We start from the raw sequence: 23859 nt of genomic DNA, 5'->3' as shown, positions 1-23859 counted from the left end.
AAAGAGTGCCATTCTTGAAGCCACCAGAGAAAACTCCAGTTAGGTTCTCCCCAGTGGCGTGGGATCTTTTGGCCGCTTCTTCAATCTCATGAATATTTGGTTTATTCTGAATTCTGCCAGTTTTCCCATTTTGTGACTTTTAGCTTCCTGGTCCTGTAATGTTTGAGGTCCTGACTTCAGGGCACACCTTCTTTAAGAAAATGCAAGCCCTGTGTTTATTGCTGATGGTACTTTGGAGAAAGTGGAGTAGTGGGTAAAAACATTACGGTGTAGATTTGTTTAAAAGGGTTAAGAAGTAAAAACTTCAGAAAGAAATGAAATGTGAATGCCTTTAGAAACTAAAAATTATATTTAAAACATAAAACAATTCTGTTGGAGAATATTGAAAGTTTTATTACAGATTTAAGGATGAGGTAGCTTCTCTTGTCCATTATTTGACAATGTGGTATTGTTCCCTGAAACATTTACCTGCTTTTTTGTCCAAGCAATTAAAAATATGTTCTGTGAAAGAACAGCTCTTTCTTTTAGAAGATCAGGGTGTGATAACAGATCTGTGCATAACCAGTTCCTGTTGTTGACCCTACCTTATTTGGTCTTCTCTTGATTTTCATCCATTGCTTTTAATGATAAAAGCAGTTTTATTTTAATTATTTTTTGTAAATCAGACACCAGATTACGTAATGATCTCCTAGAAGAAGAGATGTGCATTTCATCACTTAAATCCACCTGTATGACAGGAGCAGTGTCACAGAAGACAGAGACATAGCAAGCTTGCAACTGCTTAAGTGCCCATCAGCAGGTTAGCCATCATTAGGAGCAACAAAAACTCATCCAGGCCCCCAAAAAGCAGCCCAGAGCTGTTAACACTTGACCTTGGTGAATTAGTCCTGAGTCCTTCTGACTTCAGAGGAGACCCACCCAGTGCGCCCAGTTTGTTCTGCAGCAATCTAAAGACAGAGTTGTTCTCCCTACAGCTCTGTTCACTGGGTGTGTTTATCTTCAGGGTACTCTGAAATGCCCAAAATGAGGTTTCTCCTCAGAGAATGGTTCCAGGAAGCCCAGTGGTGACATCAATTGCATCTCCTCCTCGAGAGCTCTGTGGGTGCTGAGAAGTCTCAGTGCAGGGTGTGCAGTGGGTGCTCTTGTGGCCGCTCACTCTGCTGCTTGATTCCCAGAGAAAGGGGGGATCCAGCTGTACCTTCACACCTGGAATGTCTCCCCAGTGACAATACCAGCTCCCTCTTCAACTCACAGGATTTGTGGCCATCCAGGTTGTCTCTTTCCCATCTGTAGAAGAACTGAGGTACCCAAATGATGATTTTCTGAGGCAACTCACTGGAGCCTTGTTATTAATCAGTACAAAATTGTCTCTAAAGATGCTTTTGTTCTTTTAGGGACAAACCTGCCATGAATCTGTTTGCCCTCAAATTTTGGTGCTTGTCTCTCTCCTTTATTTCCTGGACTGCAGTTGCCTCCAGCCCTCAGAAGCTCACAGGACCAAGTGCCTCTCCTTGGCTCTCGCTGACATTCTGTGGCGTGCGGGGGGCCACGAGAAAGCCCTCGTGGCACTGTGAGTAGGACAAGCCCTTTTAGTCACTGCACACTGCTCTTACACCTTTATCTGTCCCAAATCTACATAATTCACAATATAAAAGCCTTGTAAGCTGCATTTATGCTCCCTAAAACAGCCTAAGGAGAAATGCAAAATGTGGTTTCTGCTGCCCCAGTAGCTGGGACAGAGTAGACAAAACACTTCGAAGTTGCTGTGGAGGATCCTGTGGATGTAATTGAATGTAGGAATCCTCCAAAATGTTTTCAGCAAGAGTTATTTTTTTCCAGATGCAGCATTCTGCTCCTGTGTTGCAGGATATTCCATTATGGCTGGAATTAAGTTCCTTTTGCTGTATTTGCCTGCTTAGTTTATGCAGTGCAAGTAGGCTGCTTGTTCACAAAACATCCAACTTCTAGATCCCTGGCTTTGGCTGCACTGGAACCTAAAGGATATTTTTAAGTGAGTTTGGTTTTGTGAGCATAATTAATGTCTTTTAAAGATTTAATATAGCTAAAAAGCAGCAGAGAGGCTTTGGGACACAGAAATCCTTAAACCTGAAATAGAAGCAGCAAATTCAAAGACCTTTCAAATGATATTTCACATATTTTACATCTCAAAACTGCTTCCTCTGTGATATTTTACATATGTTCTGCTTGTTTGAATGTCATTGCTCTAAAAATATTTTTCAATAAAAACTGTCATTAACATCTTAAATTTATATTTATCCTCTTTCTGTGTGGAGAAACTTGTAATCCATGTTAGACTGAGCGAGCACAGCACAGATAAAGTGTTTGTTTCACTGATAGAGGTTTGATTTGCAATATGAACGTATTTACAAGAAATCTCTTTTTTAAAAATCATTAAAAATAATAATAATGCAAATCTTTGGCTCATCATTCAGCTCATATAACATGCTGATTCCTCTTTAATGCCATTTTCTTCCTTTTAACGTGAGTTTCATCCGAATATCCCCTTCAGGCCATCAGGAAGACAGCAGTTCACTCCCACAGGAAAATACAAGGCAGATGGAATCCTAGAAACTGTAAGGCTCTGTGTGACTCCTGTTCTCCAGATCCTCTTTCTTGCTTTCCCTGCTTTAGTTCAGTGAATCTGATTTCCATTGCTCTCCTAAGGTTTTAAAATCTGTTATGTTAAATTAGTTATGATCCAAAACCCAACAGGAAATAAAATCCCACAGCCTGCCTGGCTCTGACTTGTCCCAGTGGCTGTGGGAAGTTGGGCTCTCCGAAATCCTTTTTTGTCCCATTTACCTTCCAAACCTAAAAACTCTGCCTGTTTTTAATGATACACAGTAAAAATGAACGTGCTCCCCTCCAGTCGACCATGAGCATGAAAAGGCACTATTTTCTTCTTGTCTTAGACAGAATTTTTGCCTTTTTTTCCCTCTCCAGGAGCTCCAAATGGCAGAACACTTTCCAGTTATTCCTTGTTTCCATCTGAGGCTTTCAGATGGCTTTGCAAGCAGTGGTGCCATCAGCCAGGCTTTAGTGGTTGGAGGAAATGCTGTTGGCCTCCTAAAAGGGGAATGGACGTCTCAAAATCTGAAGATGGAAAAACAGGCAAAGAATATTGAAGTGAGGGCCTGGATCTGTGAGCTCTCCTGGAATTCATGTTAAATAGGAGTACTCAATTCTCTGAGTAGGATAAATGCCTCACCCTATAGATACAAACCCCTGAGCTTCTTGCCCATCCTGTGTCTTGTACACCTTCAGTATTCCTCTGTTCTAGGAATTGTTTCTCATTGCATAAACAATGCTTAAAATTGAGTCAAAAGGTCTGTTCAACAAGCTTTAAAACACCAAGAAGCAGCATTGAAAAATTCAGAATATACGGGGTGCTGAGATACAATTCAATGCCAAATGACCGCAGTAAGGGGTAGATTTCATTAGATCTTTATTTCCTTTTGTCAGGTCAGATCTTTCCAGGCAGTTTGAAAGTTTTGGCTACTTTGTTTCAGCTTTCAGGATATAAAAATGAGTTGCTGTTTTTTAAGTCCCCTTTTTTCCTTCTTGCATTTGTTCCCAGCTAATACTTCACAGTGCCACAAGATACGAGGATCTGGTCCTATTTCTACAGCAGAATATCCACCAGGTACTGTGCTTAATTATATATTAATTAAACAAATGATGGTTCAGACTTTCTGTGTCTGTTAGTCTCACCCAATGTGTTCTGAACAGTTTCAAACACTGTATGGACATGTCTTGCATTTTAACAAGCACAGCAACAAATTCAGTTTTAGCATAAATCACAGCAGTTCCTTCTGCCTTCAGTTCCATTTGCATTTCTGGAGGATTGGGCAAAAAAATATATACACAACAAACAAAATAGCACCAGAATCCTAGGCAAACAAACAAACAAACACCAAAATAACACCTTTTCTTTTCCAGTTTGAAATTGGTCCCTATGGGTGCATCCTCCTGACTGTGTCTGTCATCTTATCAAGATCCATCAACCTGTGAGTGCCTCTCTAGCCTTGTTTCCTAAACTGCAGAGCAAAGTGAGCCGTGAAAAGTGAGAAAAAATCCATGGTGTGCTTAAATCTCTGGCCTTTTTAACCCATTGTGGTGTTTGCTCTGATAAATACGGGGGAGTGATGCAGATTTACTCAACTCATCTTGGCTTTTCTTGTTGTATACACACACTTGTGTGTGTGAACATGTATATATATCTATATATATCTATTTTAGTGATCAGTCCACCACATCTGATATCAAATACTCCATCTAAACTTTAGGTATCTATCATATCTGAGGTACTTTTCTGTGCTCCCTACCTTGTCAGTTTAAGCAAGACTTATTTAGAGGGTTACTTATTTCACATTTGAGGCATCTTAGGTAGGGGGGAATAACTTGCCTGTGATGCCCCAGTCTCTCTGCCAATGATAGTGATAAGGAAAAGCTAGAAAAAAAATGGGTTAGGCAGCTCAATTTTAGGTAGTTGTAAGTAATGTGTGGCAAATCTGGTCTCAGTTTATTGCTGTAATGAATATTCTGAACTCTAACCCATGGAAAGTCATCATAACCTCTTTAAAAACTTGGGGCTTGCCCAGGCACAGTGGCACTTAACTGTGCTTTTATACAGACTGAAGGTGTTGCTGTGATGCTGTGAGTGTCAGTGGGTTGGAATAGAAAGGCTTCCTTGGTTTAATCAAGCTCCACTCCTGTGAAAATCCCCAGGAGCAAGGGGAAGCTGCTCCCGGGCAGTTTGCAAGGACAGGTGACACAGAGAGAGCAGCTGCGCTTGAAAGCAGCACGAGTCTGGTTTGTGGAAGCTTTTATTTCTTACATGTCTGCATTGTCTTGACAAGAAACAGCAACTTAGTCCAAATTTGAGATCCACAATCAGTTGCTCACCTGCTGGGATCTCAGAAAGTGTTTCCAGATTGAGTTCTTTTGGTTTTATTGTAATTTATTCCTTTCTATTGCTTGTAGTAACACTTCAGCCTTTGGCTTGGCTCTGCTTTTGTACTCTAACACAAATGATGTGATAATTCCAAGGCATATGCCATTTATTCTCATTTTTCTGAGCTGGTTACAACAGAGAGGTTCAGACTAGTAAAGGTATTTGTGCAAGTAATGATCTGTTTGGCATTTGGTAGGTCCATAATTGCTGCTGTCTGCCCTGCTTTGCTTGCTATAAAATGATAAATATTCTTTAATAATAAAAGCAAGGATATATTCTCCCTCATCACCTCCCAGTTCCTAACAGATGGATTATGACAAGGCCAATCAATCATCTGTGTTTTTATTTGGGGGAGCAGTGTCTAAAGTGAACATGACAATTCCTTATGGTGCCTGTTTGCGTTTTAAGCTATCTAAATATTGTTACAGATCTGATCCAGAATGTCAGAACAGTTTATGAAGTGCAGCTCGAGGAATTGTCATGATTTTCTCACAAAACTTCATTTTAAAGTACTGTTACTCCTCTAGCTTGTACTGTGTGAGACACTGAGCTGGTACCTATCTTTTGGTTACAAGAAACAGGATTTTTTCTGTCTTTAAACACAATGGAAAGTGGTTTTAGACCTTGGCATAATTTTTTTTTTTAGAAGTGCAAACTGAATTTTGTTTATATAATCCCCAGCAATCGATTTAGCTGCCTATGTCACAGTGCTTCTCTTAGGATATTAAGAATATCAAGACAAGTAAGTCAGTGCTGATACCCTCAAGAAATATGTACCATTCAGAGAGTGTTACCAGCATGGTAAGCAATTATTTACATAACTGGCATAGTTCTGGATGAGCAGCTGAAGGCAAATAAGAGCTGGTTTAGATAATGGAATTTTCAGCCAGTAAGGGATCTCCCTGGGATTGTTCTGTCCCAGTTTTTTGTTTTTTTTTTTATTTAACAGAAAATCAGATTTTTTTACAAAAAAAACTCCATGGAAGTTTCAGTTGTCTGTATTTTTGTGTGAGGAAAAAAAATATTATTTAACTTTAATTAGGGAGTAGGCAGCACTTAGATTTTTCCTATTTTGAGTGTGATTATTTATCTTAATGATCTTTATTGCCCAGAGAGGTTGTGGGCTCCCCATCCCTGGAAGTGTCCAAGACCAGGTTGGACGGGGCTTGCAGCAACCTGGGATAGTGGAAGGTGTCCCTGCACCTGGCAGGGGTGGGTCTGGATGAGCTTTCAGGTCCCTTCCAACCAAAACCATTCCAGGATTCTGTGATTTATTTACTTTCTATGGAAACATTTGCATCTAGGCCTTTTTATACTCAAAAAACCAGAAAGAAATCATGATTAATTTGACTTACTTTGGGTGTCTAGCTTAGAACGATATAAATCATCTCCAGAAGTGCTTGGTTATCTCCCCTCTAAAGTGAGAAAATCTAAATAACCTACTCCTGAAGAAATTTTACACTATAAATATCAAGTCATGAAATGAAATCTGTTTCATAGTGACAGGTCAATGAAAAATGGGAGATTAAATGTCAGTAATGCAGAGCATTATACGTGATGAGAACAGTCTCAACTATCCTCACCTAGCCATGGGCTTTAAATAGGCTGTTATAAAAAAAGGAGAGAAATTCTGGCACCACCACTAGAAATTCAATTATCTGAACACATCAGTTCAATTTTCTGTGATAGACAGAAGATAAATCATATGTTGGGAGTTGAGAACAGAATAAAAACACATTAATGGCTTTATATAAATATATGATCTTGCATATTTTATCTTGCATGTAGTCCTGTCTCCCCAGGCCAGTAAAGTCACATTAATACTGGAGAAAAGTGGAAGACAAAAATGAAGTTTCCCTTTAATTTGGACAGATTAAAAAAGTCCTTTTTCTTCCCCAATGAAGAGGAATAACTTGGAAGTAATAAAAATTCAGGCACCCATGATAAGGTTTTCCCTCAGAGTCCAAAAACTTGGGTGCTCTCAGGGAAACACTCGGACTTTGATGTTAAAACAAGCCACAGTTCTGGGGTTTTTTTTCCCACAGCATAAGTCACTTTCAATACTGGGAGATGAGGAGGCCAAAAGTATCAAGAGGTTCAAGCAAATTTAGAGCAATTCCTGGAAGGTGCAAGCTCCAGTATCCCTAAACCCCCTGGCCTTGATGTTATCTCCGTGTCCCCCATTTTGTTCTGCCTTGATGTTTGCTGCTGCTGCTGCTGCTGGTGCTTTTTTGGTCCAGCTCCATAATTTTTACATTGTTACAGATTTTCCCTCACAAATGGAAATTCCAGCTTTCAGCCAGCTCTGTTGGGCAGTTGTTCCAGAATCACTGGCAATCTTAAGTATTTTTATTTCGTGGGGATGCATGCCAGGAAATGCAGGAGTTTGCACTGCTTTGTAGATTTTGGGTAATGAGTTTTTCATGCTCCAAGTGCTAATGATCATCACTGCCTGAACTGATAACAAATGACCAGAGAGGAGTGAGAATTCCTGAGGAAGTTGCTGAGAACGCGTTGTTGCTTCTGGTACAGGAAGGAATGCTGGGCCCTAACAATTGTAACCTCTTTTTTTAAATTTTTTTTTTTCTTTCTTAACTAGCCAGTGAAAAATTAAAAAAATAATTATATTATAGCAGCTCAGGGGAGTAATTTTTCTGAGTGTGCAAGATGTGTACTGGAACCTTCACGCTGATGAGAGCTACAGGATATTTTCCATGCATGTGGGAGAGAGAATGAGCTCAAAGCTGGGCTGCAAGCCCCCACTGAGCCTCACCACTGAGTGTAGGAAAGTTGTGAATATTCAGGAGTGATTTTAATGACAGCTTGAGTGATGCCCACAGTCTGACTGAATTTCCAGCCTGCAGTGGAACTGCAGCACAGCTTTCCCTGCTGGATGCTGCCTCATCCTCTCCCAGCCCTTGGCACCTTCCTCGCTGTGCTTGCTCATGCAAAGCCATTCCTGGAGTGGGATGTGGTGCCTTTGGATCCTCTCACTGGATCCTCAGCTTTCCTTAAATTCCAGCTCCTCAGCAACCATCTGTTTGCACATTTTTCCTAATCACTGCAATAACCTTACAGCATAAAAGCATCACTACTAGATTGCTACATTGGAGCAAAGAAAACGTGGAACGAGAAAATTCCTTGGGTCGAATCCCTCTGTGGAAAAGCAGTGTATTGCCATTTTCAGGCTACCTGGAGCCAGTGCACAGAGCCTGATCTGAAACACAGGCTCATTGTGTTGCTCACACCTCAAAATGCCCCTGTGTGCATAACTTCTGTCGACTTGGGGGTACTTTTATCAGTTACTGATATCAGGTCACGTGTCACTCTCTGGTCAGGATTGGTCACTGGCTGTCTTTTCCATGTTTTCTCTGAAGTGTTTCTATGAGAATAAGTAAAACAATGGCTTTAGCTGTGGGAAAAATAAAAAAGAACACTGATTCTGCAAGTCAAGAGGAGGCTGTGTACTTCATTAAGGTTGGCTGCTCATAAAACCTTGGAAAATACACGTCAACATCTTCCTTGTCGTGCTCCCACAACTCTATTAACTACACTCCTGTAGTCCTTACTGCTCCAGAAAAGGGTGTTCAGACCTGTTCCAAAATTATCTGTGCTGTTCCCATTTTGGTGTTGGGGAATTTTGTTTGTTTGGAGTTGGTTGTTTTGTGTGTTTATTTAGTTTATTTATTTCACAAGGCAGTTGTTATTAAATTGAATAAATCACATTATGACTCCTTATCAGTCTAGGATTTCTTACACCTGGTAGCTCTGTCCTTGATTATTACCAATTCACCTCATTCTCCAAAATCTGTTAATGAACAATTTTTCACTCAAGGGAATCAAATGATTAAAGTGATGTTGTTCTGTGCACTTGAGCACTTACTCTTCCTTCCTGTGGTACTATTCTACCTAACTGGGGAAGTTAAATCTCCTTAATCTGCCATCCTAATCCATCCTTGACATAAACACACAGAAGCACCAAATCATGTTAAATGCTGCCCATTATTATGCCCTTTACCATGGTCAAATGTATCTTTTTATCATCTTGGGTTTACTTCTGTAATCATTTGTCCGGTTGCAGACAGTATTCCAAGAATCTTCCTCTTTTGATCCATTGGCAAACCATTTTTACTATTTTTAAAAGATTTTGAACAGTTCTGTCTGCCTTTACTCAGCGAGAGAAGTTTTTATTGAGATGTGTAACAGGCAGTGATCATCACTGCAGTAATCCCTATCAAACCATTTTTTCCTGTAGTATTTCCTATATCCCTTCTGTATCATTTACTGTAAATAACCCCAATTCTGACACATTACCTGACCTTAAATGTCTTCCAGTCATGCAGGACATTGAAAAGGAAAGTGATGCTCTGCTGGCTGATGGGCTGTGGGTGGAACAAAGGATCCCCCACCCTCAGTCCGCTTTCCTTTGCTGACACCTTTTCCTGTCCCAGAGCCAATCTCTAATTTGGAGTTCCCCTGAAATGCACCTTCTCTCCTCACGCTGTTTGGCTGCTAAGAAAGGCTTTCTGTGAAGTGTCCATTTGGCTGGGCCAGGGGTAAAATTCCAATTCCAACTTCGTGTGAAAGATCCAATCACATGGGGCACTCTCAGCTCTTGATGGAAGTACATTTTTCCGTGAGCCAGTTTTCTGGGAAAACCTCTCCAGAGGTAGTTTCCTCTCCACTTGAGAGTGCCTGGGAGACCAATAGCTGGGGAAGTTGTGTCTGTGAGCAGTTTTCACTCAGGGCTTGCAGTTATGTAATAGAAATAGATGTCATTGTGTTTTTTACAGCTTTTGGTCCTTGAAAAAGACAGGGAAGCTGCTGGTTTTGAGGGGAAACTGCTGTCAATTATGTTACAGTGCTAAAAAACAAGGAGCTGGACACAAGTGAAAAAAAAAAATACTTGAGGATCTCAGAGCTCTCCAAGAGCTATTTGGGATTTTGCGACATGAAGGGAGCAGGTTAGATTTCAGGAACAGTGGGAGGAGCAAATAGGAAAGACTTTGTGGGATCCAGACCTTGGTAGGGAAGAATTGAGCCCTCTTTTGTTGGGGTGAGTGAACTTCTGTGCCTCCTGCTCGATGGGCTGCATGCAATTCCTGATTTTCAGGATCTTCCCTGCTTTTGAAGTTCTGTTGTGGGAATTGGACAGAGGCCCTTGTAGCCAGAGTGTTCACTGGGCAGGAGTTGCTTGCAACATTAATGAATTAATAAATGCAGAGCCTTGATGAAGCACAGCTTGCAGCTGCTAAAAGGTAATAAAGAGGGGAGTTTGCTTGAGTTTAATGTTTTTCCTTCAAAGAAAGGCAAGAATACAGGGGCAATCAGTGGCACAGCCCTGGCAATATTTGTGGGAGGATGTGAGACCACGATTTGAAGCTCTGAGATTGATGTGCTTTCCAAAGGGGATAGGAAGTGGAACATACTGGTGTGTGAAATGTCACCTTCTAATGCTTGAGAGAGAGAGGACCCAGGGACACAAGGTGGTGGGAAAAGGGGGTTTTGAAGACAAGATACAGGAAAGGAGAGTAGGGTCTCACTAAAGGGAAATGTGTAGGATTTGCCAAATAAAATGTGAATATAAGGAAGCTATTTAACATTGTAGATTAGGAGTGTGACCCAGGTGGAAACGTGACCACAGAGGCAAAGAAGAGGAGAGGTTGAATTAGGTTTGAGGATGTTTGCTACACTGGAGGACAAGGAGCAAAGGTTAGTGGTAGAGAAAGGTGAAAAAATGAGGCTCCACTCAGAAAAAAAGGGAAGAATCAAGAAGAATCAAGAAGACAAAGAGGTTGTTATGCTGGTTCTGTTTGTTACCTTGATAGGTAAGGGATTGGGAATTGGGAAACAATGCCAAAAATAAGAAAGGGGGGAAAACGTGGAGTTTGCACTGATAATTGAGACATGTGACTCTTGTCCCCCTGGTAAGGAAATTCAGGAAGCTGTCACCAGCTGTGTTCACAGAAGTGGACTAGAGACTGAGTGACAGCAAATTTTGGTGTGGATGTGCAGCAGAAAGATCACCTGTGGGAATAAATCCAGATTGCTGCCCTGAGACATCCAGCTCCTTGTGGAACAGGTCAGGATAAATCATAAAGCTGAGGAACAATACTGCAGAGAAGGAAGATGATTAGCTCGTTCCCTGGGGAGTTTTCTGACTTCTTAAAATAGTGCAGAGGAATGAAAAAGTGTGGTGAGCAACAACCTTCTCTGTCATTAGTGGTCTGAGTGCTGGTGTTGGAAAATGGAGAAAAAATGTGGTTCAGGCGAGGTCAGACCTGAGGAAATGAAACAACAAGTGATTTCCTTATCATATTAATACAAAGATATCAGGGAAATATGTGAGGTGTGTGTGTGTAGAGTGGAGGTGGCTGATACCAGGAATAATGTAAAGAATGCTCCAAGTCTAAATTAGTGTTCTGCCTTTTAGGAAGGAGAGGAACACGGTGCAGAGTCAGCATGGCTAATTGGGATTCATGCATAATAACTGAATTAAGTTTGTGGGAGGTAGAATTTTACCTGAAAAAGTGATGGCTACACAACAAGAAGAGAAAAAGAAACCAGGTAGCTTTGTACCTACACCTCATTCCTAAATTTATTCAGCGCTTTCAAGCTCTCTCTTGCTTCCAGACTTTATGAATGGACCTGATCCTAAAAGCTTACTTTTGTCATGCCTTATTTAAATATAGAGTAACTTGACTTGCAATTATAGGACTGAATGGGGAACTGTTAGTTAAACTCAAAAAAAAAAAAAAAACCGAATAAAATTAGTTAATGGAGACCTAATAAGAGATTTTTATTTGGTATTTCAAGTGAAAAATCGTTTGCTGATGTGAAAATAGCACATCTTTTAAGAACTGTAAAGGTGCTAAAAGAGAGAGACTCAGAAAAGAGTTGTTAGCACGGGGAAGGTGACTGATGGAGTTTGTCAATGATCAGTCTGGGATTAAAAATGTTTTATTCCTTACAATAATGCTGGAAAAAGGGAGTGGTGTGCTAATGAAGTGACCTGGTGACTGAAAAGCTGAAAGGCCCTGTCAATACAGAGAACAAATCTGCTGTAAAAAAGAGATGGCTCAGCCTCATGATGAGGGCAATAAAAAAGAATTTATTTTCACTACAGAAACTGCAAGGTCTTGTAAACAGAGGTTGCTCACTACTGTACTGGGGGGTTCATCAGCTGTAAATGGCAGGATGAGGAGCTGAAGAGCAGCAGAGCACACAATGACTCTGAGCCAGCACTAAAAAATACCCTTGGATCTGCTCTTGGGGTGTATCAACATAAATAGTTTTAGGAGGTGAAGAAATGTTAATGGATTGTGCAAGGCACTGATGTGTCCTCAGAGAAACACCATGTCAGGCTGGGTTCACTCATTAAAGCCAGGAGAAGTGTAGGAAAAGCACAGACCAGGGGAAGGAGAAATCTGTTTTGTCAAAGAGGAATTCTAAAAGAACAAAAGGTTTTTATATTTTCTAGCCTTAAAAAAAGCAAATTTTGAGGCGGGACATAACTATTTTCTCAAAAATGGCATGGTAGTGGCTGTAAATAAACAGGAAACACAGGGAAAAGTTATTTAATTTAAAGATGGGTGTTAGTACAGAGTGAAAGTGCATCAGTGGACGGCCTGTTGAGTCAATAAAGCTCATCAAAGCATGACCAGATTTCAGGTTCCTGAGCTACCACTGAGAAAATATGGAAAGCTGAGAAAGCAGCTAAGAAGTGTGGATTTCTGTGCAAGAGAGTAACTGGGATGGCTGGGTTTTACCTGCCAGATGCAGAGAACACCATCTTCCCTTCTCCCTCCCCACAATTCTGCTTTATCCCAGTGTGGGATATGGCTGCAGTCCACACCAGGGCTGATGTAAACATGGAATATTGTGAGATCTGTGGGTTTAACTGTCCCTTGGTTCCATTAGACTGCCCCTATAGGATCGAGGAAAGGTTCTTCAAGCATGCTATCCTGTGTTTGATAAGGGGGAGATAGGAAACTCTCTAAGAAGCACAGTGAAGAATCCTTCTGCTGGAATATTCTCCATGTTTCCAGCAGTAATTCCAAGTTGGCAGTTGTGTCCAGGTCACTGAGTTCCTTAGGCCTTGATGAAACCTGTCCTCCATGAATTTTTCTAAGCCCTTTAATCCTTTTGGCCTCCACAACCTCCTGTGGCAATGAGCTCCCTGCTGCATTAATGTGTTTTGTGAAAGAGTTTTTCCTTTTTTTTGCCTTGAATTGCCCAGTAAGTCTAAGGATTGCTGTGGAATTCATGTTATGAAAAGTAGTGAGGAAATGTTCCTTAATCATCTCTTTACCATTTGAAGATCTCTTGCAGTCCATCAGTTGTGTCCTGCTGTAGTGAAACAGTCCTGGTCTCTGTAGCCTCTTCCCACAGGAAAGCTGCTCCATTTCTCAGCTATGGTTTCCTCTCACCATTAGAAATCCCTCTGATCCTGCAATATCTAAATGCTCAAATTCTGTTGAGCTAAAATTTGTATCAAATTAACTAAATGTAATCGAGTCTTCATGCATTGCTTTTAATGGGGTTTGTCCAATCAAAGAGTCTTTCTCGAAGGGTTTTTTTTTTATTTCTATATCAATCTTATTTCTCGCTTCTCAGCTTTTAATCTAAAAAAAAACCCCAAATAGACTCTGTCTGTCTGCAGTACCAGAATATTTGTGATTTATCCCTCTGGTGCTTGGTATTTAGCAGGGGCCATGGCAGGCTCCTTTGACTGTGTGTTCATCAGATGGAGATAAGGAATTTTCCTGTAGTTTCCTCCTCTGCTCTGCAGATTACCTGAGCAAGGTCACCTAATTTGCCTTCAGGATGTACCAGTTTCTCTCCATGTACACAAATTTAAAGAATTCCAGAGTTATTGCCTGTTCATGTGTCCATCTTTAGATATAAAAATTAGTGATATGAATCCTGCCCAGAAGTGATTGATCATCTTTCCAATCCTGTTTTTTCCCTTTCCTTTAGCGAATCAGAGCATTTCAGAAATTAAATCTTTTTATTTTAGGGGAATAAAGTATGTTGATTAAAAGTCTGCAGAGGTGTGGAAGAAGAAGTGTGATTCTACTACAAAATGTAGCAGTAACAAATAGATTGTCAGATTTTGTCCTAATTTCATCAGGCTACTCTCGTTACATTCAGAGTATTCAGCTGTTTGCAGAAGGGTCAGTATGGTGAGGTAGATACAGGTTCAATATCTTTGCTTGATTTCTTGCACTCAGTAAGAAAGGCTTTTTCTTAAAAAAAAATAAAATAGTGGGTTGAATATGCCAATAGATGAATTATTTTTCCCATCAGATCTATCCCTGTGAAATATAAATTCTTCCTATAGTACATCAGCACCCTGGGGCAGCAGAGCTGATGAATTAACTGGCATGAGCACCCCAGTACATTTTAAGAACTCTGTGAAATTAGCAGATATGTGGCAAAAGTGATAAATAAAGAATGAATCCACTTCCTTGCTTTCACTGTCTGAATCCCAAACTATTTACTTTTTTTTTTTTGAGAGGCTCTTCCCTTCTTTGAACATTCATTTGAAACCTTTGCCATGAGCCAATATTAAAAAAAAAAGAAATATTCTGGAACATTTAGACAATAAGGCAGTCACCCATGCTGACATTTTCCACATCCCCATTGTAATTATTTGAAATCCTTATGCTTGAAGATGAGTTTTTTCTCCCTCCCAGCCCCAAATCTATTTTGGGAGGAGACTTGTAATTGTGTGTTTGTTAATGTGACTGTCTGTTGCCATGAACAAAGTGAGGTCACCAATTTTCTGAGGCAGCTTTGTGTCAGAGTTAAGGACTGTAAACCAGCCAGCACTTACTCAAATGCACTATTTTTTCTTTTATATTATTTTATTTTGTTCTGTTATCAAGGCAAACGGTATCTATGGCATGAACTAACTCACATTGTGATAGTCTGGGATTATTCCTGCTATTACAGTTTGTGTGGGACTTTTGTATTCAGTATTTAATTATTCTCCATTTAAGACTTGTCGAGAATTTTCCTGGAAATAAACTGAGAATAAATGTATGTGAAGCATTTTAAAAATGTCTTATTTACTGAACTCAGTTTTTACTAAGGAAAAGTTCATCTGATTGCAGATTATGCTATATTGGAGATTGCAGTGTTCAAAATATTTCTATTTTGGGCTTGTATTTATGCATTTCTAAAACATTATAGAGTCTGTACGGATCACTGAAGTTTATTTCATCAATGCACCATCAGTGCTAAGGTTTATAATGACTTTACAGTTTCTGTCTAATGGTGGCTTTGTCCATCTGTCTTCAACCCTTAGATTATTTTTTTTTTTGTTATATCCCAGAGTGGATTGATCTCTAGGCAGATTTCTAACAACTGGAAGTCAGCAAATTGTGTCAGTATGGCTGTGACAATTCAAAGCAGTCAAAGGCTTGGCTCAGAACATCTCTCCACATTCAGTACTTAACATCCTTTATAAACACATTTTTTATAACTTGAAACAAAGAGTTACAAATAGGCTGAAGATAAACACAGATTCACCAACAGGAGCATGGAGAGAAAATGAATTTATAATATATAAAGATATTTTTTGGAAGGACTTTCAGGCATCCCTGCCCTAAACCCAGCAGCATTAAAAAGCATGAAAATGTAGGTATAATTCATGCCAGCTGTATTTTGGTGATTTCTGTCACGAGGACATTTCTCCAGTTGCTATATATTAATTCTTTTCTCTGAAGCCACTTGACACATCTTTTGGTTTCACCACATAATGATGTTCATTTTGTGTGATAATAATGTTAGAAAAAATGTTCACTTGTATGAGGAATGAAAGGACAGTTAAACCCCAGGATAAAGGCCCACAATCACCCTTTTTTTGGGGAAAAAAAGGCTTTAATAGAAATATTTTTTAAAAGAACAGCAGAAAGTGAATAAAGCATATGGAGCTGAGTTTTGCCATGTAAGTTCTGTGAGCATATTAAAACATCCCCATTTTGCAAATATATTAGAATCCAAACTCTCTCTTCCCTGGTTTCATACAGGCATCAACCACATCACACACATTACAACTAAAACCAAAAATCAAGCTGAGAGATTTTACAAGAGATCTGAAATTTAACGAAGTCTTGTTGTCAACTTTTTGATTTGTATCAGCACAGGGAATGATTTCTGCTGAAAAATGCACATGAAGCATATGCTTGATTTAAAATCCTTATTCAGGAGATTTAAAAAATCAATATCTTGCTTTCTGCCTGAATAATTTTTCTCAAACAGACTTTATAATATTACCAGGAGAGGCAAACCCCACTGTTCTGCTCTAGCAGCCAACATGCTCCTTCCCCACTCTCCAGCTGGGATAATGAACTGGAAAATAGTGATAATACAACACAAGAAAGGAATATTTACCATTAACACTGTTGCTTTTTAGTGTCTGTGTACTGATCTGTGATTCTGTTAAAACTCCACATGGAGCGTTGGGCTGTAAATTAAAAAGAAGGGATTCATGGAATCAGGCCTTAAAACGTTGTCTGATGATCACTGGGATACTTAAAAGACTCCTGGCTTAAAATGAGGGTCTTTTTTCTGTTCTAAAGTGATTTAAAAATTATAAATGGAAAATTCCATGCTGGGGCAGTCATATTAGTGATAATGATTTATTGATTATGTCTGCGTTGACATCTCATAGCCAGGACAGCAGAACAAACAAACCCTTTGGATTTGCTTATCACCAATAAATTGTCTCCAACACCCCAGCAGAAAACCAACCTCAGAATTATCACCATCTGGTATTTTTACAATGCATGAAGTGCACTTGCACCTGAAACACAACAAACACACCTGCAGAGAAGCTGGGGAGCCTTGGGCAGGCAGGAATAAGAGCCCCAAACGCGTTCAGCAGAGGCGTCAATCCCGTGGCCACGCTCCTGATGTCGCTTTCCTCGTCAGCAGGGCTGATTGCAAAGGCAGATGTTGTCCTCCTTCTGGAGGAGCTGGGATCCACCTCCACACTCCCATATTGTTTGTGCCTACAGATGGAATTAGAGCTTCCTGCCATTGTGTGTGGCGTATGTCCCCTCGTCCCCGACTGACGCATGTTGGACATTCTGCCCGCGGCTCTGGTGAGATGAAACCGTTGCTAAAACTGAAAAATGGCCAAAATCCAAAGATTTTTATCATCCCATCCATGCCTTGCAGTGGTGCACGAGAGAGTTTTCCGTGTCACGGGCACACTTTCCCCGGCCTTTCCTTTGATTTCACACCGGCAACGGACGTCAGTGGCACTTTGTTATGTCTGACACTGACTTGTAAATTACCTTTAAAATAAGAGTTTTAAAAAGGGGTAAAATATGTTTTTGCAAAAGGGATAAAATGCATTTATCAAAGTAGGAAATGTGGTTCCATGACTATGACTTTTTCTGAATTATTTTAAATACTTTTAGGTCTGTAAACCTCGAAAATATATGTTACATTCTGATTTTGGCATTCAGAGAAATCCTGAGAAAATAATTACCTAAAGTTTGGGAATTGGGATTCCATGACTATGACTTTATTTGAATGATTTTAATTTATCTTTAGCGCTGTCAACCTTGAAATTATATGTTACATTCTGATTTTGGCCTTCAATGAAATCCTGTGAGAAAATAATTATCTACAGTTTGGGATGAAGACAGGAAACATCCTGGGTTTTTACTTAATAAATAAATTTTTAATGGAGCATGTGTAGGAATGTCAAGGGGAAATTCCCAGCTGGCTTTACCCTGACCACATCAATTCAACTCCTGCTTTGTCACAAACAAAATACCGTTTTTTTAAAATAAAAGTAATTGTGCCAATTGTCAAGAAACATGGATATTTGTATAGATGGATTTCCCAAGTCAAATAAGAAGCCTGGATGTGTGTAAAATAACTAAGTTTTAGCTGATGATCATTCAGGCATTCTCTCTACCTCAGTAGCAATACCAAAATAAGGATGGAGTCACAACAATTGAGATCAGCATATTTTATGCTGAAAGAAAAGAGCTTCTTTATGACCCGCAGAATTAATCTGTGGATTTTATTGCCATAACTCTCCCAGAATATAGTGCATTGCTTTTCCTCAAAGCTAGATTAAACATTTATTGATGTACAAAGTAGTGTTTGCAATTCCATTATATCTGCAGGATAAAAAACGACCGCAGTTACAACCTTTATCGTTTAGGCCGTCAGCCAATCCCTAATTCAATAATTCCACGGGTTAGGAGAGAGTGAACTTAGTTTGGGGAGACATTACTCCATAATTATGGGTACTGCAGTTTCAGACTTTTCTCTTTGGTGTCACAACATATCACTGGGGGTCACACAGCACCACTATAAATGTGGACACCTGGAGGGCTTTTTTCTTTTCTTCTTCTTTTCATGGCCAATGTGGTGTATAGATGGTATGGATATATTACAAGGAATAGCAAATGGAAAATCTTATCTGACTACTGGAATATGTTGCCCAGGTACATTTTGGAGTCTGTCTCTTTAGAGATATTCAGAAACCATCCAGATGTGGACCTGGCTGCAGGTACCAGAGGTGGGGTGGACAAAGGGATCTCCAGAGGTCCCTTCCAACCTCAACCATTCTGTGATTCTGTCACCTAAATAGTGCAGTAATTCTAACTTCTAAAATTCTACCTAGTGATGACAATGACTTCTTTTCTCCTCTACAGCTGTTTCATTCAAGCCTAGCTCTACCAAACTTTTGCTTCCCACAGGTTTAGTTGATATATTAATGTTTTTTTGCCGTGTAAAAAATCACCTTGAAAGGACTCAGAAAATACAGAGCTGTATTTATGGTTGGGAAACAGTTTGGTTTTGTTTTTCTGTAAGATTTAGAGATGTTGTGCCTAACGAAAAGAAGCAATTGCATTTAAATTTAATTGTATTTAAATATAATTGTACTTTCCTCTTCAGGGTGCGCAATGACTTCGATGTGCTCACAAACCGCCTGATTGGCAGCCATGGCTACTGCACTCAGGTGAGTCAGAGGTACAGTTTTGGGCTGTCCTGTGCCTCTTCTGTGAACTGACGTCTGGGATGAGATGGCATTTCTTATTTTTAAGTCCCAGAGTCAAGGAATCACAGAATGGTTTAAGTTGGAAGGGACCTTAAAGTTCATCTTGTTCCAAACCTTCCCCTAGTTCAGGCTGCTCCAAGCCCTATCCAGCCTGTTCTTGAACATATCCAGGGACGGGAAGTCCACATCCTCTCAGGGCAACCTGTGCCAGGGCCTCACCATCCTCACAGTAAAGAATTTCTTCCTAATATCCCATCTAAACCTCCACTCCTTCAGCTGAAGGCCATTTCCCCTTGTCCTGTCACTCCATCCACTTGTGAAATGTCCCTCTCCAGCTCTTTTGGAGCCCCTTTAGGTATGGGAAGGCTGCTATAAAATCTCCACCAATTTCCTTTTGTGTTTTCCCTTATCCCCATAACGTCAAGCTCCTTCATCCTTTATTCTTTTTCCTCATGTTTTGGCACATTGTTGTCTTTGCTTTCAGAGGTTCTGCTTTTCAGGCTGGTTTTCTGGCCTGCGCGTTCCTCTACCTGTGTGTCCATGTCCTCACACTCCTCTGATCTGCCTCTTTTGGACTCCTTGGTTGATTTTAGTGCTGAGATATCGCTGTGTTCCCTCCCTGCCCTTTCAGAAAGGTGCCTGAGGTTCCATGTCTGATACTACAGCTCCTCAGTGATTCCATGATTCTATCTATTGCCCTTCTGGCTGCCAAAGACAAGCTTCATGTTCTTCTCTTGTTGCTAGAGGACTTTTGTACTGTGACCACACAATGGTTCCTCAGGAAGGTGGTGGAACACCCCTGGTGGATTAGAAATACTAAAAACATCTGTAAGAACCTATAAACTCTGGGGAATCCTTCAGGAGAAACACAGAGCTATAATTGTGTGCAGTATTTTTAAGACCAATTCCAAACTGGCCATACCAGAGTTATTCATGTCTTTGGACATGGTAATTCACAGTATTTTTTCTGGAAACTTTTCTCTTTGTTATTTCCCCTCCTGTTTCTAACCATATGTTATTTATTAATAGTGAGCTGTTCACTGCTGCAGCACAGCCTGCTCTTAGCTCTGGTTTCATGCTGTTGCACCCCAGCTGGCCCTGGTGGGATGTTAGCTAAGAAAAATACCCCATATCTCTGTTCTTGAACTTCAGGCATGCTCACATGTGCACATGCCCCCCTGTCACGTGTGTTTAGCCTCTAACACACCCTGCTTCCATTGGAGAGGAAATAATCAACAATCATCTCTAAGAATCAGTATCTTAGTGATCTGGATCCATATGGGTAAAAGTCTTACTGAATGAGACTTTAGTTCATGCAGAAATAATGATAATTTAACAAATCATGTCCAACATACAAAATACATCACTAAGCACATACAGAGATGTCATACAGTACTGTACAGGCTTTGAGTTTTTATCATTCATGCCATACTTTTCATTGTAGAGAAGAAGGGAAACCAAAATGTTTTCATTAAAAAAAAACCCCAAACCCAAGACTTACATGAGGTGTTTGAGAGTTGGATGTGAGAGTAAATTGATTATCAGCCGTTTGCCTCTGGAAGGATGAAAATTGAAAACTCCTTCAATATTTGGGCTTCAGCAAAGCTTTCAGTACTGTCTCTCACAGCATCCTTCTGGACAAAAAGTCCAGCACACAGCTGGCAAAGGTTTTTTTCCCCAGCGGGTGCTGGGGCACTGCCCAGGCTCCCCAGGGAATGGGCACAGCCCCAGGGCTGCCAGAGCTCCAGGAGTGTTTGGACAATGCTTTGAGGGACAGGGTGGGATCATTGGGGTGTCCTTTGTAGGGCCAGGAGTGGGACTGGATGATCCTTGCGGGTCCCTCCCAACTCAGGATACTCCCTGATTTTCTGATTTCCTCATTTTACTTCGGAAGACTTTGACCCAAATGTCTGGAATCTTTTTATAAGCAGTCCTGATCCCAACCATAAACCTAAAGCAACCACGTAAATTAGGGGTCATGTAGATGTGTAACTCTATCAATCCTGAATCAGTCTTGTGCTGATGTTCAACTACTGTTTGGTTTTTGTTTTGTTTTTGTTTTTGTTTTTTTAACATGTCCCAAACAGGAATTGGTGAACTTGCTTTTGACTGGCAAAGCTGTGTCCAATGTTTTCAACAACGTGATAGAGCTGGACTCTGGGAATGGCAACATCACCATTCTGAAAGGCATCACGAGTCGCAGTGATATCGGTTTGCTGTCCCTCTTTGAGCACTATGATGTCTGTCAGGTATGTTTTCCATTCCCCTGGTTTAATTAAAAAGAAAACAATTACTTTTAAAATCAGCTTGGAGTGAGTAAAGCAGCAGAGAAATTACTGCCTTGGTTCAGTTTATCTCTTCTGTGCTGTAGTGGTGATTCTATTACCAGTAAAAAAAAATTACAGACAATTCAAATAGCTGTTAATGCAATGGGATTGTTCCCTTTAATTGCTTTTGGTAGTTGTATTTCAATTGTAGTCATTATGAAAATGGAGAGATAGATTAAAACTTTAAAAGGAGTGACAGCTGTTAGTTTTCCTCGGGAAAAACTTGTGTGAGCATTTCACTAGTTCTTCATCAAGAGGAGATGGAGGATGTCAGGATGGACATGTTTCCTAAAGACCTGTTCTGTTCTAAACAGCCAATTTTGTGTTTGATGCAAGAATATTATTTGAAATTCTCTTGCTTTTATGAGATGCTAGATTAGATACTTGTAGCAGTCCCACCTGCATTTGCAGCATCATCACCTCTGTAAAAGTTTGGAAGTGATTACCAAAGGATTTGTTTGTACTGATCTGATCTAAATGTGAGATTGAAAACAAAGCTTGATTTTAACTCCTTCCCATAAGGTTGAAGTCAGCTACATTCTTCTGCTACTGGCAAATTATAACTTTTGTTATTTTTAATTAACACAATCATTTACATTATTCACCAGATTACAAAAGGCTTGAATTCAGTCAGGACAGTTTATCAGTGTACCCAAATCAGATTAATTCAGAATAGAATGGACTATAAATAAATAAGCTTCTGTGTCTGGTTCACGCTTCTTTTTCTTTTCTATAAACAATGTAAACCCTCAAAAAATGGTTATGCACCACTCCAGAATTTGTTCCATTCTCTAGTGAGGAAAATGACTCGGGAGTAGCAAAATGGTAAACGAGGTCAGGGCAGGTAAGAGCTATTTCTTACCCACCTGCCCTCTAAAAATAAAATGTTGCCCAGAGATTCAGACACCATTTTCCACTTATTCTGTAAATTATGTGGTAGAGGGGATCTGTTTCTACTGCTGTGCTCTTGCATGGGAGCTGGACTCGTGAGCCGGGATCTGTTTTTCCAGGCCAGTGACTTAATCAGTTACAGAAACTCCAGCAGACGTAGTTTCCTTTTTTTAAAGAGTCTACCCTAGTTGGGCATCTGCTGCAAATTGTCCTGGTTTTTATTAAGAACATCTGGGTGTTCTCTGCATTTCATTTCAGAGGCAATGTCTGCTTAGGACTGGGACAAAAGTCCGATTCTGGTGGACTTTGGCCCCAAACTGGGGAGTCTCCACTGTGGCTTCAGCGTGAGGAGCCAGTGTGAGGAGCCAGATTCTGCTTCCTGGTACAAAATTTAGAGCAGTTCAGGAAAAAGAAATGTCAGTGGCAGTTTGCAGCAGTGGAACCGAGAATAGAATTTGTCTTTCAAAGTGACTCTTTCATTCCTCTCAGTATCCAATTACAGCGTGGCTCTGAGGCTGGTAACTGAAACCAGCCATGGAAAAGGACTGTCATTTTTGGTTGGGTTTATTTTTTGTTTCCAGCAGTAAGAAAATCCTGAGCGTGCTATATGGTGAATCACAGACACTGGAGTCAGAAAACTCCCTTTAGGTCATATCCAGCCAATCTCTCAAGGGAAAACTCAGGATATTTTTGTGTCCTGTTATATAGCAGGGTTTCTTTTAAAAATCTGTATCTATTAAGTCCCTTTTTGCTCAGATGGTCATTTTCTCATTGATTTTAGTGCATATAACTGTCATCTTACAGTTTTACTCACCCATCTCTACTCTAAAACATGAATAAATGCAAATAAAGATTTGCAGGTCCTTGTGAATTTGGAGATTTTAATATCTACCACACAGCCCGTGTTTGGAAATACTATTAATAAATCAGACTCTTCATTTACTTAGTTTCCTCTGATTATAATTTTACTCCTAATCCAACCTGCCCCCTAAACAATTCATCCCCATCCGCTGGGCATTTGCAGCTGATGTAACAGTTCCTCCCTTTTTCATCAGCACATCCTGTCCAAAGCTTGTTTTTATTGCCCTGCTCTAGACTTGTTCCAACTGACCGACACATTTAGGATGGGCTATTCAAGATTCCAGGCCAGATGCACCAAATGCACATGGAGGAAGACTTCTCTACCATTTTATCTCATTTTTCTGACATGTGGAGCATTCTGTGTGTAATCCACAGTTCCCTTGGCGTGGCTGCTGAGTTGCAGATACTGTGAGGGCACGTGAATTAATCCTCCTGTCAAACTCCAGCAGTGGCAAATCAAAACAAAATGATCCTTCCTTCTTCTCCAGCGACTGCCTGGAGAATCCCTCTGTTCCCCACCCATTCATCTCTTCCAGTGGATCGTGTGTTGTCTTTGCTGATGAGAAAAACGTGTGCCCCAAGTAATTTGTCTGGAGTTGTTAATGTTTAACCATCACTCTCAGTCCTGACATATCACCGAGCTCCGTGGAGTTTTTGCAGTGTAATTACTTGCTGCAAATTGTTTCACAATGACAGATGGATCCATTCCATCTGTTTCATGTGCAAATGTTTAGTTTCACAGTGAGAGTCCTTATTGTAATGGGAAAAAA

General features: G+C 40.2%; 1 protein-coding gene across 3 annotated transcripts in view; it reads left to right on the top strand.

Moving 5' to 3' along the window:
- Positions 1-23859, top strand: part of MINDY4 (MINDY lysine 48 deubiquitinase 4) — a 65078-nt gene that overhangs the window by 24746 nt on the left and 16473 nt on the right. For 2 of the 3 annotated variants that reach the window (XM_010394806.4, XM_010394805.4), the window contains exons 10-15: positions 1469-1570; positions 2531-2594; positions 3599-3664; positions 3961-4028; positions 18908-18971; positions 21098-21259. In XM_010394806.4, the coding sequence (XP_010393108.3) occupies positions 1469-1570; positions 2531-2594; positions 3599-3664; positions 3961-4028; positions 18908-18971; positions 21098-21259 (526 nt within the window). The remainder of the gene's footprint in view (positions 1-1468; positions 1571-2530; positions 2595-3598; positions 3665-3960; positions 4029-18907; positions 18972-21097; positions 21260-23859) is intronic. The other variant, XM_010394807.4, reaches the window with a different exon arrangement.

Source organism: Corvus cornix, chromosome 2 (genome assembly GCF_000738735.6).
Source record: "Corvus cornix cornix isolate S_Up_H32 chromosome 2, ASM73873v5, whole genome shotgun sequence".
Classification (NCBI taxonomy): Eukaryota; Metazoa; Chordata; class Aves; order Passeriformes; family Corvidae; genus Corvus; species Corvus cornix.
The sequence above is the reverse complement of the archived record's forward strand: the minus strand, read 5'-3'. Positions and strand labels throughout refer to the sequence as shown.